Source organism: Phalaenopsis equestris, unplaced genomic scaffold (assembly GCF_001263595.1).
Source record: "Phalaenopsis equestris unplaced genomic scaffold, ASM126359v1 Scaffold000002, whole genome shotgun sequence".
Lineage (NCBI taxonomy): Eukaryota > Viridiplantae > Streptophyta > Magnoliopsida > Asparagales > Orchidaceae > Phalaenopsis > Phalaenopsis equestris.
The window spans coordinates 17,698,001-17,713,470 of NW_018164444.1; the positions used below are offsets into that span (position 1 = coordinate 17,698,001).

Consider the following 15,470-nt stretch of genomic DNA (forward strand, 5'->3'; position numbering starts at 1 on the left):
ATATATATACACCAGCCAATTAGTCTTGGCGAGCAAATTTAGCTGTGAAAAATACACTTTAAACCTTTTGGTGCATTCCTCATAGATATGAAAAGATCCAGGAAAGTCCAGCAGGCACATTCTCATGTGATAATTATCAAAGTTCATAAGATGGTATGTATTATCGCATACCCTTAAAGTGCCATGAGCCTGAAGTTTCTCCATAAGTCGTAACATAATATGTATGATTTCCAATAGATCTGCAAGATCACTGAATGTAAAAAAGGATTAGTTTGCACGGTACTACTAATATTGCAATGTATTAGTAGTATAATTTGTTGTAAGCATGTTATTATGGATTATATTTAAAATATAATCCAAGCATAATTTTTGTTTTGAATTTCATCCTCATAATCTCTATAAATACAAAAACAGAAGAAAGCCATTTTTGGCAGCCCTTGCATTGGCCGTGAAATTTTCTAGTGGTAAAAAGGTAAAAGAGTCGCCCAATGAACAAGAAAAAAAATAATAATAAGAAAAAAAACAAAAAACAGTCAGCTCCCTTGTTTCTTATATTGGCAAACTATTTCACTGTGGAGCAAGCTTCATCATTCCAATGAAACCATAATAGTGTTAGGAACAAGTGTGTGGGTGTCAACCAAGACAAAAAACAGACGGTCTGACAGTTGAAATCAAATCTTTATTATTTTATTTCTATCACTACCAATTTGATATACAAATATTAATCAAAGAACATAACAAAAGCAATTAAATCAGTAAGTAAAAGTTTTTATCTTTCTAGATGTTCTCATCTCTTGTACACATTTGATCTTCTTATATTCATCTTAATTAAAAACTTAAAACCCAAATAAAAAACAGCATTATGAGTTATCTAAAGATAAACTCATGAATAATCATATTTCTAAACTATAGTAACCCAAAGAAAAGAAATCAATATGTATCATAGTTTTTCATATCTTTATAAGAAATCTTGAAATATGTTAATCTTTCCTATTTATATAAGAAAACTTTGAATATACTAATGCATGTATCCATGAGGAACATCTCATAGAGTGTGAATGAAAATAATCTAATTTTCTATGTGTTTAATTGAACTTTACTTTTACTTTATACTCTTTACATACATATTTATCTCTTCAAGAATCACCGTTAAAAATAATCTAACACACCCTTGGCTGATATTATTTCATCGGCACAGTAGTTAGCGATTTAAACATAATAATTGTTTGAAGTCAAAAAGGCCCTTACGTGCCCTTGACATATCTTCTCTCGTCGGCACAACGATAAATGGTCTAAACAACACAATTATCTGAGGAGGCAAGCTTTGTAAACTCACTCCTAGCAGATATTCTCTCATTCGCAAAACAGCTAATATTTTAAACATCAAAATTATCTAGGCAGTAAAAAAATTACGTGCGATGCTAAACCGGCGTTCTCCGACAAGTCCCATTAAGGGGTGAACTTATCTTAACATACATATACAAACATTCATAGATAAACTATTGCATTCTTCGAAACATAATTCTTTTCGGACATCTTCATTCATCTACTAACATGCATACTAACTCTATTGTGCAACCATTTATTATACATCTCTCATATCATGATTTATATCTCTTATTTCATGCATATCTCTTATATAATATATATTTTTATATTATGCACACCATTTTCTATCAAATATGAAGAATCTATAGTAATATAAATATAACTGAACCAAAACATGCATATAATCAATATACAATTTGAAATAAATTACTGAAAGTTAGAAACATTATTACTCATCAAAGTTGCTACACTAGATTTTAATCTTTCGCAACTAACTGGGCGTCACGACAACTTTTATATTAATCTTAACAACCTATAAAACATAATATTAACCTTAAAATTCAATAAGTTTCCATTAACCGAACTATTCTTCCTAAGTTAGCACAGAATTATTTTACCTAAAATTGACGGAGCAGTTGTACAATTAATTCCCACAAGTTCCCCTCGAGTACGTTGCCTCTAGCAAACAAACTGAAATTTGTAATTTTATTAAGATTTCATAATATCTTGACCCATAAAGTGATTTAACTCAAAGCATAGCTTTCTTACCTCAAATGTGCTTCTCGATATAACCAACCCTCATCAAAACTGCCTATTATTCCTCCATCTTCTTATTTGGCTTACCCATCCCTTCAAACCCTTACGGAAGTTCACAAGCCAATTTCGACGCTTTCAACGCAATCTCATCTTCGTTGTGGCAACTGAAGACGAATAAGATGCACGATTCGTGATAACATTAAAATAAAAATGTTATAAAGGAAAGGAATGTCTCGAATAGCTTGAATGAGGGTTCCATACTCACCGATTTCGTCCTCAAAGTCAAAACAGAGAGTTGCGAGTCTAAGTCGATTGTTCGCCTGCTTCAAAACGCGGCTCTACCAATTTGTAGGTCACACAAAAGCCTGCCAGAGGAGAAGAAAAATCTGGAGAGAACTTCATGCAGACGAAACCAAGAGGGATTCGAAGACTCTGGAGTAAGGATTCCCCATTTGATCAAAATCAACGCTACACATCACAAGCGAGTCAATTGGGAACAACAAGTCGGAGCCCACGATTAAGAAAAGAAAATTAACATTTAATTTAAATTAATTAAACATATAATTTCATAATTTTATATCTTAAAACCCATTCAAAATTTATACATAATACTTTATAAATAATTGATCGATATGACGCATAGAACTATATAAAATTGATTCGGTTGAAATTTGAGAGAAGCAAAATTTGGAGTATATTTTAAAGTTGACAAATTTTTTACCTGATTTCTCAAAATTGATTATTACAATCAGTTTCTGAGGCAAGCCTAATTGAGGAAGAAATTATCTTGTTATTGTGAAGAAAAAATAGAAGTTAAATTGTATCCTCCAATTCTCATGTTACACGGAACTTCGGTTGATTCATAAGAAACAAAAACAGCAAGAGAAATTTGCATGTATATCATACAAATCTTATGTATTTACATATCTCACTCATAAACTTCTATAATTATTTACATAGCACTTTGGTGCTTCTACCCCGTGGAAAACTGAGAAGTTTCTGCTCCTTTCCAAGGTGGGACGAACAGTCGCTTCAAAAAGAAATGAAAGATTTGATTGGGGACAACTTTGGAAACCTCTTGATTAGGTTTTATTTCCTTCCTATTTTATGTTTCTTTATATTGATATTTCAGAATTATTCCATTTCCTAATTTAGATTAGACATATTTAGTAAGTTTGTACATTAAGAGGGATTTATTTGCCTATTTATATGCAACCTGCATGTGAATAATAATAAAATTAAGTAGTTTTCCTCCCAAACTTTGTTTTTAACATTGTATTAGAGTTGTTCCTCCCTCATCCATCATAGTCGCTATTCATCTTGGGGGTTGGGAAGTACTCAACGCTCTGATCCTCATAGCCTTCAACAATATCGTCAATTTCTACATTTGACATTTAAGTCTTCATCGATGTCTCCACACCTCAATGCTTCTCGTCGCTTCTGCTCACAAGTCCATCTAGTCTCAAGCAGACAAGCACCACTCATACGCAGACAATTCTCTCGATCAAACTATGTTTGCCCAAGCTGCGGTCGTCTCCTACATTCAAATGGATTGTGCATACCAGTCATTTGCCTCGTTCAATCACTAAAGCTGAGCGAATTAGTCATTTGGTTCTCCTCCTCGTCATCCCATCCACTAAAGCCAAACTGAGTCACTCCAACCGCCTAAGCCTCTCCAACGGTCATCAGTGCACCAAAATTCTCCATGTAGAATCTCATTTGTTCAATTTCTGCAACAAGAATCGTCCTAGCAACAGACCCTCCTCCATTGAATTCTCCTTTCATGCACCTTCGATGAAATTCTTTTGTCCTACAGCAACAACATAACCAGCATCAGCAAAATCTCTAAATTAGCATAGGGTTTATGACCAAATACAGGATAAAGATGTCAAGTTCTACTCTAAATGTTAATTCTGAATCAAAAAACAGAAATTATGTTCAAACGACTTCTGAACTTTCTAACTTTATCATAAATCATAACTCAATGGTCATAACTTACTTCAATAGTCCCAATTCGAGTTTATGTGGTAAGGAAAGAGAAACATCTCACAGGAAAGAGCATAGTTTCTAATACCACTCTAACCACCGCACATGGAGGATTCAATACCATATGACTAAGTCTTGGCTAGTCAACTCAATGGCCACTAAAGTGGGAGAAAATTTTTTACCATACAAAACTGTCAAAGAAATCTAGAAGGATACAAGAGAAACATATTCTAGTACGGAGAATATTACAGAATTATTTAAGATCGAAACCAAAACTTCATGACTTGGAAATTAAAGTGTCGCATAATACTTCAACAACTTGACAAAGCATTTGTTGCAATTGAATATGTTTGAGAAACGTGTGAATATGTCCACATGATGTCAAGATATTTAAATCAATCATCGAGAAAAAGAGAACTATCAAATTTCTAGTCAAAATAACTCAAAAAATGGATAAAGTGAGAGGGAGGATAATGGGAATAAAACCTCTTCCATCTACTCGTGTGAAGCATTTGCTAAAATCAAGACAAAATAGAGCAGAAAAAAACTAATATTGATTGAAAATGACAGTTCCTCAGCCCTATACCCCCATAATTCTTCTCATGACTAAAGCTCAAGAAGAATCGTCCCACATGTAACTATTGCAAGAAGATTGGGTAGCTCAAAGCCAAATGTCGAAAGTTTCATGGAAGCATGTGGATTACAAACCTAGACAAGAAAAAAGATCAAGAGAAAAAAGCTAATGTTGCTACCACATATGAATGGTAGGCTTAATCATTTGTCAAGGAACAGCTCGAAGTACTGAAAAAACACTTTAGGGGTAATTCAGAACAACGCACCAATCTCATGGCACACCAAGATAATGTATCATTATCTCATCTTACCAATAATGAGAGATTTAAATTTTGGATCATAGATTCGGGAGAGGAGACTCTAATCATATGACTGAATACAGCAATGCTCTAGTCAACTGATACTCCAATTGATCCCAACAAAAAGTCTAGCAGAGGAGAAGGTAGTATACATGTGGATAAAAGAAAATATCAAAGATTAGCAGCAAAACTCATCTACCTATCACATACTAGGCCAGATATTTGATGCTCTATTAGAATTGTGAGCCAACACATGAATAACACGAATAAAAAGCATTTGGAGATGTGCAGGATTCTAAGTGTTCTCAAGAGGACTTCAAGTTATGGATTATTTTTTTAGAAAATCAAAAAAAGAGATGTAAAAGTCTACACTAATATTACTTGAGCTGGGGAACTCACTGACAAAAAGTCAATCACAAGTTACAACTCTTGTGCACGGGGAAATATAGTTACATGAAGAAGTAAGAATGAAACTGTTATTTCTTAAAACAGTGTAGAATTAGAGTATAGAGCACTTGCATTGAGAATCTGTGAAGAGATATGGATCCATAAATTATTGGAGGAACTGAGATGCACCTTGAATAGGCCTATACAAATGTTTTGTGACAGTCAAACAGCCATTAATATTGTCAAGGATCATGTGCATCATGATAGAACCAAATACATAGAAAAAAACAGACGTTATCTCTAAAAGGATAAATAGTGGAATTCATAACTAAGCTACATCCCGACATACCAACAAGTTATTGATAACTTCACCAAAGCTCTTCATTTAAGCATCTTCTCAAAATTCAAAACAAAGCTTGGTCTCTACAACATCTAAAACTTAATTCGAGGGGTGTGAAAAATTGAGAAGTTTTAGCTCCTTTCAATGGTAAGTTGAATGGCCACTTCAAAAATAATGGAAGATTTGATTGGGGACAGCTTTGGCAACCTCCTGATTGATTTTATTCCCTTCCTACTTTATGTTTCTTTTTTATTTCAGAATTATTTCCTTTCCTAATTTACATTAGATAAATTTGGTAAGTTTGTAAATTATGAGATATTAGTTTCCCTATTTACCTGACATGTGAATAGTGAAGATTAAATAGTTTTTCGTCCAAAGTTTGTTTTTCAACAAAATCTATACATGAAAAGATGTATCTCATTTCGAAAAAAATGGAAATAGTGCTATATTTTATGTGATTAATAATTTGAGTACTATGTGTGTATGTATGAAAGTTCAGGTGTGAGAAATGTAAATGCATAAGAATTGTGTGCCGTGTATGTAAATACCCCAAAGAACAAATGCTAAATCCGAATAAAAAGGTGGGAGAAAAAAACTCTTATAAATATTAGCAATAAAAGCAAGAACAGAAATAAATATAAAGCCAAAAAGCTAAACTAAAGTACAGTTTCCCTGACGGTAACAAATAGGCCTGCAGGACATGAAACAGAAGAGACTGCTATTAGGAGCATATAATACTACAAAAAAATCTAACTTATGAAATCATATATCATAAATAGTAAGATAATGCTAATGATAATTATGAAATCAACTACTTTTAATTAAAAGATGAAAGTTCAAGTAGAAATCCCATCTGGAAGCACTGAAGGAGAGAATCTAAAAATAGCAAAGGATTACAAATCCATATTTAAAGTTAAGATGTCTAGAAACAAACCTTCTAGGTTGTTTATGAGAATCAAAACATTTGAAACGGTTCATAAGGAACTGTGTAAGCCCCTCATCAGTCTGATCATAGAATAATTTATACAACAGCACACGAGCTGTTTGACACTCCTTCGAATCTACAGGCAGCAATTTCATCACCAAATCTAGCACACGAACCTGCATAACTAGAAGCAGTTAAGAGAAAAACGAATTTAAGATCAAAATATTACAATAACAAAAACTTTTAATAATTATTTCTGTACCTCTACAACAAAAAAGGAGGATTTACATACACAGCACACAATTCCAATGTATTTACATATCTCACAGCTAAAATTTCATATTTACATAGTTAGCACTCAAATCTTTAATATTACATCAAAAATAACACTACTAACACTTCTTAAAAGTGAAATATACACGAGATGTGGGTGCTTTAGTGTGTGCTATCAAAAAGCGGAAGAAGGAAGAAGGACAAGGAGTAGTGTGTTTTGTTACCCGAAGAAGCAACGCAACACTATAAACGAGGAAAGAAAAGAATCGCAAGAATTCGACATCAAGCTATGACATCTGAACTATGCAAAGACAGAAGGGGATCGCGAGCGGCTCATGGCATTAGGTGCAAATGAAGAAGACAAGGTTGAACCGAAGCAGCGTGCGGGTTCGATCGAAGGAGTGCTCGTGCGTGGAGGCAGCGTTGAGCTTGGAAAGGTTAACGTGAGAGCTCAAAGGAAGAAGAAGTTGTGAGTATCTTTGCAGCTCGTAAAGGAAGGAGGCCATTACGTGGGGCTAGCAGAAAGGAAGGAGGAAAAGTGTGAAGTCTTCCTTGCTCAACCGAAAGCTTGGAGACAAAGAGAGGTATCGTGGGATCCTCCTGCGTGCGCAAGGAAGACATGTGTAGGCTGTTGCACATCATGCGCCCCTTGCGCTTGAATGACAGTAACAGCTTGTTTGATCTGATGAGATGGCAAGGCACAATAGAGAGCTCACGTAAGGTAGAATGTTGAACTTGTTGTTGGGGCACACCTAGAGCTGGACACTCCACCACGAGATTGCCAACCGTTGCATCAATGAGAGGTTCTAAAGTAAGTGAAGTATAACAAGTCTCCTATGCCACCACCGATAGAGCTTCTATAGGAGGAAACAGAGGGCCTGCATCTTGAGCATTACGTGGAGGTTGATTAGTTGAAAGATTGCCCACGGGGCTAGTAGAACCTACAGCAACGTCGGACCATGGACTAGATAGTGTGGTTACCACAGTGAGTGGGATCAGAGATGTCCTTGTGATGAACAAGAGGATTAGGGCTAAGCACTTTTTTTTAGATGGGGTTGTAGGTGGTGACATTGCAAATTAGAGTGACCGAACATACGACAGTAAGAGCAATACATAAAGAAAGACTCAATAACTACTTTTTGTCAATATCCTTGATGTTGTGAGTCTAACCAAATTTCTCTCTGGAGTGATTAATATGATGTCAGTTTCAACAAGCACCCCGACTTCTGAAGGATGTGAAAAGTTAAAAGTATGAATGTCAGTTTTGAATAGCTTACCATAGACTGAAGCAATAGAGTACAACACTTCTTAAGCGAAAAAAATGAAATTTGAAACCTGGGAGGCAAATCCAAACCGATATGGTTGGTTGTTCCGTCTGTGGGTCAAAATCCACAGTTCATTTCAAAATTTTCATTGCTTTGTTACCAATCCAAACTAGTCTTCTAACAAATAAGCGTGTGTAATCCTCTCCATTTTTAAGTTGAACAAGGATATTTCGCCCATCTAAGAGTCCAATTTCACACTCCCAAAAAGATGGATAAACTCAAATTACTTACGAATCAGCTCCATTTTATGATGGTCATTAAGGAATTTTCCTACCAAATTCAGACTACATGAGGAAGCAAGCTGTAACATTCAGCTTAAGTAAAGAAAATTGATGGTTTCTCATTTTTCCTACCAGCTTTCTTGAGACAGACCTCATCGCTCTCCAGCAGCACAAAAGAATGCGGGGAAAAACACAATTTAGGAGTACCTGAGGCGTGAACACCTACGAGGGCAGCAGCTTAAATTCTGTCTGAAGCCATCACCAAGTGAAGTAGGCTAGGCATTATGAACAATTAAGAGTGCAGTTAAGGAGAGAGCAAACGTCGAATAGCAGAGGAGATCCCATCTCGGAGCGCAGACGAAGAAAGGGAATAGGTGATTCAGACGCCGGAAATCATTTTTCAACGAGCGGATGAAGTCGATGAGACATGAACCCTTCTTCGAGCACAATGAAGGACGAAACAGGAAGAAACAAACGAAGCATGACGAAGGACGATAAAGGACGAAGCTGACGATGTCGAGGTGCAAACAACCAGTAAAGAAAATTTTAGCATTTAAAAAATAAAAAAACTAATAGTTTATTTAAAATAATATATTAATGGAATTTAATATCATATTTTAGGCTTTTGATTTTAAAAGAATTGACGTCAAGGCAAATAGCAAATTAGTCAGTATCAATGTGAATACTTCTATTCTTAAATTACAGCATCATTTTGATATCTCTTCTAAACTAGTTTTAAGGGTTGTTAATTATGTTTGACTAATACAATTAATTATTCTCTTACTAAATTTTATCCATCATTTCAATGTCAATGCTTATAATCTTATCATATGAAATAATCAAAATACAATATAGTGAGTGATAAGAAATTATTAAGGATATGATTTGCATGGATTATTTATATGTACATAACTAACTATGATATGTCACTCATTGATGGTACTAGTAAAGGAACATTAATGTAACTGTGCACGTAAATTAGAAAGAATATTGATATTGAAGTGCCTAATTGGTAAAAATTTTTAGACGTTGTTCATATGACGGTTGTATAGATATTAAATGATATTGATATAGTCTATATATGAAAAGCATGTTAAATGTTTATATTGATTTATAAAGAATTTTAACTGGCATTAATATTTTTTCCTTGTATTAATGTATTTTAAACGTATGAGAATATACTAACTTGTTTAGTTTGTTATTATTTTAAACTAACTTTTCAGGTTAATTAAGAGATTAAAAGATCAACGATATAAGAGAAAACATTTATAAAAGACGCGGACAACCAATAACAAGTTAAATTTAAAAATATTACTTTAATCGATTAGTGACTCTTTCATTTGTAAAATATAAATTATATAAAATGAATATCAAAAATTTAATTATCCGCCTTTGTTAATCCCAAACACCGGGTCTGATTGTGACACTCAAGCTCATGGAAGTAACAAAGTTTGGATAAGTTTTAGCAAACTAATTTCATTAAAAATCACGGTATGAAATAGTCATCAAGAGAAATGCTTATTTCATGCAATCAATTTAAATAAATTCAGCAAAGTGCTTCATCACAGCAGATTGATTAAAAATATGAGTTATATCAGTGTTGAGTGCTAGAGGCTTCTAGGAATATGTAGAATTGGATGAAAATTTTCAACTCAGAGCTTCCCAAAATACATAGTTTGAGAGATAAGTTTACATGGAAAGCTCAGCCGCAATTATTCACCATTTCAAAAGACAGAGAGAGAGAGAGAAAGCGAGAGACAAAGATGGTCCATCTTTGAGCAATTCTAGAGAATTTAATACAAGATCCATTTTAAAAAATAAAAAAAGGCAATGCCAAGGACACCAAGTTTTATAGTTTTGTATCAAATGTTAAGTATTGTAGAACCATGTAAACAGATTCTTAAATAATTTGCAAAGCAAAGCCTTTGGTAACATCAACATAGACCATCATGCATTGCTTGTTCAGGTCTTGAAAGCCATTTAGTCTTCAGATGACAAAGGGCAGCATGATTGTTGTGATCATATATAGCGCATTCATTGACATTGCCCAAGCTAGATGATCAGATAGCAGCAATGTGCATCAACCATTCTTTCGATGGTTATAAAATTTGGCATGCAACATTATTAAAGCAAATGTAAAAGTTCCACCACACACGACCACCAAGACGCAGATAATTGGTTGGTCATGAGAACGACGACTCTATGAACATGCCCTACCAATAACACAGAATTTTCGAAGCCAAAGTAAGACTAGGAATACATGCCAACAACTTTGAAATCAAACCTACAACATTGTAAATGATTTAGAGCTCACAATTTGGAGGCCTGGCTAAAGAACAGAATTCCCGCATTATGAATACTCTAGGGATATGCAACACCTACAAATACAATGGTCTGTCGAATGATGCTAACATCTTAAGGTTTTTCCATTTCTCAGAACAAGCCAAAAGTCAGGAGAATTTTATCCCTAACGACTCTACAACAAGCTGGGACGATTTGGTACAAAAATTCCTATCATAATATTTTAACCAGTCAATTCAGAAAGGATGTAGATTGAGATCACCAACTTCATGCAAATTGAGGGGAAGACCTTATAGAATATGTGGAAAAGATAATTTTGATAGTGCAAATGCTTTGTCAACGTTGTTCAATGAGGGCTTTCGGCGAGATGGGATGCTAGTTTTAATTACGAATCAAACTGTGCACTAGATAGTACGTGAAACTCTATAAGTTAAAATCCGCCTAAAATTATCTTCTTAAACAAATAACTAACCTAGGCCTGCAAGATCTCCTTAGACAATGCAATCTATTATTGCTGATAATAATCATTCAGTCAACTTATATCGACTATCTCATATAACTAAATAAATCAAATTCATGACAACTAATGATGACAAAAGTTGATCATGTTCATTACCATTTCCCACAAAACTCGCTTTAAGTTAATGATGGTAATTTTTTAATCTAACATCAAAAGTTTTTGTACTATACGCTAAATATGTCGCACTTATCAACAAAACGTCATAAAAATTCTCTCATTATAAAGAAGTAACCAAGAACCATATCATAATATCCTCGAAAAATAAGGAAAATATCATAAGAGTGATTTTTTATCTAAGAATCCAATCTAAATTCTACAAAGTTGACCCACAACCACATAAATTTCTTGATAGAGCTAGTGCACAAATTTTCTAAGTATACAAGGAAATCAGTCAAAAGCAAGCTCATATTATGAAGACTGGATTAACAAAATGAATTATTTCACTATTTTAATTATATACTCTTTAAAATTTATTAAAATATGGATTAATAAGAGAAAGATTCATCATGCCGAATGATTCTAGTTATTTGTTTGCATTCCTTTAACAGCCTGTAATATAACTAAGCAATTCACTATGTTCAGATATCGCCTCTAAATAACCCTAAAGTTCACTTATCGAATGAAGAAAAGAAGTTCACTTCTTAGCAGACATAAATTTGCTTGAAAATAAAGTAATCCTATGCTTCCTCAAACTTCAAATCAATGGAACTACCGCTTTCCTCAATTAACAAAGTTTTTGACTTTCATAATAGTTTCATTCCATGGCCTTCTTAATTGCAATAGGTCATTCTCATCATAAAAGCTCAATAACAATATAATAAAAAACATGACCATTATTTTCACATAGATCGTAGGTCTAGTATTTCAAATTGTATTCATATAAACCTATATCAATGGTTATTGTCCATTCACATTTAGAAGCACTGAATTCATATAAAGTAATATATGATTCCATAATATAATAAATTCTGACACAAAAAGGTAAAGAATATTCAGATATAAATCATTCATTGTAGATCAAGAAGACTAACAATTACACTTAACAGGTTGGTACTTTTTATTTTTTGCAATGCAAAGCATTCGCTGAGTTCAAAATGCAGAAATCTTACCATGTTCTTCATAAGAGATCCAGCAGCAGTAAGAAACTTGTAATCATTAGTTATCTTCACACCATCAGAAGCCTCGCGCCATTTAGATATGACTAAAAAGAACATTGCTTCATTCATAGTTGCTGCAATTGGTCCACATAAGTCCTCATGCAATGAAAGGTAGTCCACAGATTGACTGTTGATAGAAAAATTTTCTTCCATATTCTCCATATTTTGCCTCTGCATAAAAAATTTTATCAGGAACTCAAGTTGTGATTCAAGCTCCCAAAAACAAAAAAGGTAGGCAGAATTATGTTTCATAAGTTTAATGACATGAAAGAAGAAAGCCTTAAAAAGAGATTGTTTGATCAGTGCATGGGCACATGCCCCATTAAAAGTTCCAAAATTCTATTCCTTATTTAATAAATAATTTTGCATGTGCCGCCTTAGATTTTGTGAGATACATTCATAAAAATTCATCATTAGCATGCCTCTTTCAAAAAATTTTCTAAATCCCCTTAAATGGTGTTTACGCCTCTGTTATTTCCATGCTTTGGCTAATAGTGTTGGAGGTCTAATGCTAAAAACATGTTCGCCAACTTTGTTTGGACATTATATTGGGTATGTACTCGCTTATGAAGAAGTTGAGTCCATACTCAATAAAATTAAAAGATCCATTGAGAGCTAATTTGAATCATGGATCCCGATTGCTCATGATAATTTGGGGTACTCGATATTTCTTGTATTCATAAACAAGACAAGAATTGCAATTCACAAGAGCGACAGAATATCAATCCTCCACAAACACCATAATGCGAAAGTTTCCCTAATGATTTTCCCACTTCAAATCACGGCACTTATAGTGTTGGATCTTTGCTTGTCCGTCTGTGAATTATGTTAGCACGGAGAACATGAGGATGAGAGATGAACAAAGAGGAAAGTTTAGAATGAAGGATAGAAAACTCCATAATCGAGCCCAAATAAATAGTAATATTAGGCCAAAGTATGTAACACTGCATAAACTTGGCTCTCCTGCATGACCCCCTATTTATAGCTAAGTATCTAGATTTTGAACGTTGCAAAATTGACTACAAAATATGATACACGCAAATAAATATAAAGTGAAACTACAAGAGCTGTATAACTTTTTTGAGGACTCGAACAGTAATAATTGAATTTTTAATATAACAGTAATAATAGTATTAAAAATCTAAGGAAATGAAATTTTGAAAGTGCATTAGTAACCATGAACGTGATTTTGCTTAAGAGGCGAGTGATTAGATCCAAAGAGCGAGAGTGGGAAAATGAAAGAGGTTTTATAGTGTGATTCTCATACCATAAATTTTGATGCTCTTGTAGAAAGTCAACGTCGAGCGCTTTGTGTATGCAAGAGAGGAGAGGCATGCAAGAGTCAAAACTGAAGTCCTAGCAAGCCTCGTTACTTCTTGTTTGAGAGACGATGGAAAAGGATGGAAGAGAAACGACTCTGCATGAAGGATCAAGCTAAGAAGAAGAGAGTCAAGCCTAACATGTGACGCGATATCGAGTTGAGCCCTAACTTAAGGAGGAGGTGGCAGCTTCGTGTGTTGCTACCCTGCGAAGCAGTGGAGGAAGAAAAGTTGCACCCTATTATAGGAGTTTAAGCCTGTGTGTGTCAATTAAGAGACTGAGCAAGGTATATGGTGAGATTAGGATTTAAGTTATCAAATCATACAAATTTAACTATTAAAATTTGTTGAATATGTTATGATATTAGTATTTAAATTTTATGAATTTAAAACAGATTTTGCAAGTGATTTTAAAACAGATTTTGCAAGTGATTTTTTTTTTTTTTAGGAAAGGGAGACGGCTTGTGCACATGCGGGTAAGTTTTAATTTCATTTTTAATTAATTTAAATAAATGTTATGAGTACTAATATTAGATTCTAGTAAATTACAGCAAGACCATTTAATCAAATAACTTTTACTTCATGAAATTGGGGGGTAAAAATTAATAATTTCATGTAATAAAAAGATAATAAATATTGGGGCTCTATTTTTAGTAAGTAAATAATTGGTAATGTAAATACATAATTGGTAATGTAAATACATATGTGAAGCATAAATTAATCAAGAATTGAAGACTGAAAAAATCTTAGGGTTCGAGGAAGAAGTGAATCAAGACATTCAAAGGGTAAGGTAAAGATTTATAAGTTGTAAATGTTAATTATATAAATTAGATTAAGTAAAGGCGATGTTAATTCATATCAACAATTTTATGAATTAATTATAGAAAATTTTAATTTATCAAGGAGTTGAATTAAGGATGATATATAGATTCGAAAAAATTTTATGCTATAGGAAATGAAGGGATGAGTATTTCATTGATCATTTGAGGCGAAAGTAAGTAATTATTTTCTTATATGTAATAAATAAATGATTATTTAAGAAAAAAAATTTATGTTTTTATATTTTGAGCTTGCGAATTTAAAAAAATTACAATGGAAAAAAAATGTTTTTTCAATATCTTTAAATGGAGTTGATTAAAGGAAATGAAATATAAATGATTAAATCAACCAAGACTACCCTCGTATGGTACTGGAAAAGGACTCGATATATTGTGTACGATAAAAAAATGGAAATGATAAAGATGTACATTCGTGTAAATTTTTTAACATGTCTGTGGTAAAATTTTGAAAATACATTCAGGTATGATGGTACTAATGATATGACTTCGTAAAAAGGTTAAAAAAGATAAATACTTAAAGTGAAATGAGGAGAGTTAAATTTAAAATGAAAACTTACACTTTAATTAAGTAATGAACATTTCTTTTCGTCATTCATGCATAATAAGATTGTAATTGCTTACTAAGTTGTAAAAACTTACAGTTGAATTTAATTGTTTCTTTTAAGAGAATAAAAACCGCAAATTGATGTATGTTATAATTTATAGGATGAGGACTACAGTTGATAGGTATCATGTTGTTATATGATTGTAGTTTTCTTTTTATATTATGGTTTGAGATGTTGATTGCAAACTATATTTTTATTTCTGAATATTTTGATTTCTATATAATGTATTTTGTGGTTTCTTAGTGCTCTTTCATTTATATTGAAAGTTTTGAAAATCTATGAAAAGTACATTAAATGTTAGTATCTTTTGACAGT

At 33.2% G+C, this 15,470-nt stretch overlaps 1 protein-coding gene and 1 long non-coding RNA gene across 3 annotated transcripts in view; both read right to left on the bottom strand.

Moving 5' to 3' along the window:
* LOC110018097 (protein timeless homolog) overlaps positions 1-15,470 on the bottom strand; it is a 41,104-nt gene that overhangs the window by 12,091 nt on the left and 13,543 nt on the right. For both annotated transcript variants that reach the window (XR_002293332.1, XM_020715338.1), the window contains exons 8-10: positions 12,345-12,563; positions 6,605-6,771; positions 172-250 (exon numbers count right to left, since the gene is read on the bottom strand). Coding sequence is in view for 1 of the 2 variants with exons in the window: in XM_020715338.1 (XP_020570997.1) it covers positions 172-250; positions 6,605-6,771; positions 12,345-12,563 (465 nt within the window). In the remaining variant the exon portion in view is untranslated. The remainder of the gene's footprint in view (positions 1-171; positions 251-6,604; positions 6,772-12,344; positions 12,564-15,470) is intronic.
* LOC110018098 lies at positions 1,961-2,390 on the bottom strand. The gene is made up of 3 exons (XR_002293333.1): positions 2,351-2,390; positions 2,098-2,249; positions 1,961-2,019 (listed from the first exon to the last, which is right to left on the bottom strand). It is a non-coding gene; the product is annotated as an uncharacterized LOC110018098 (long non-coding RNA).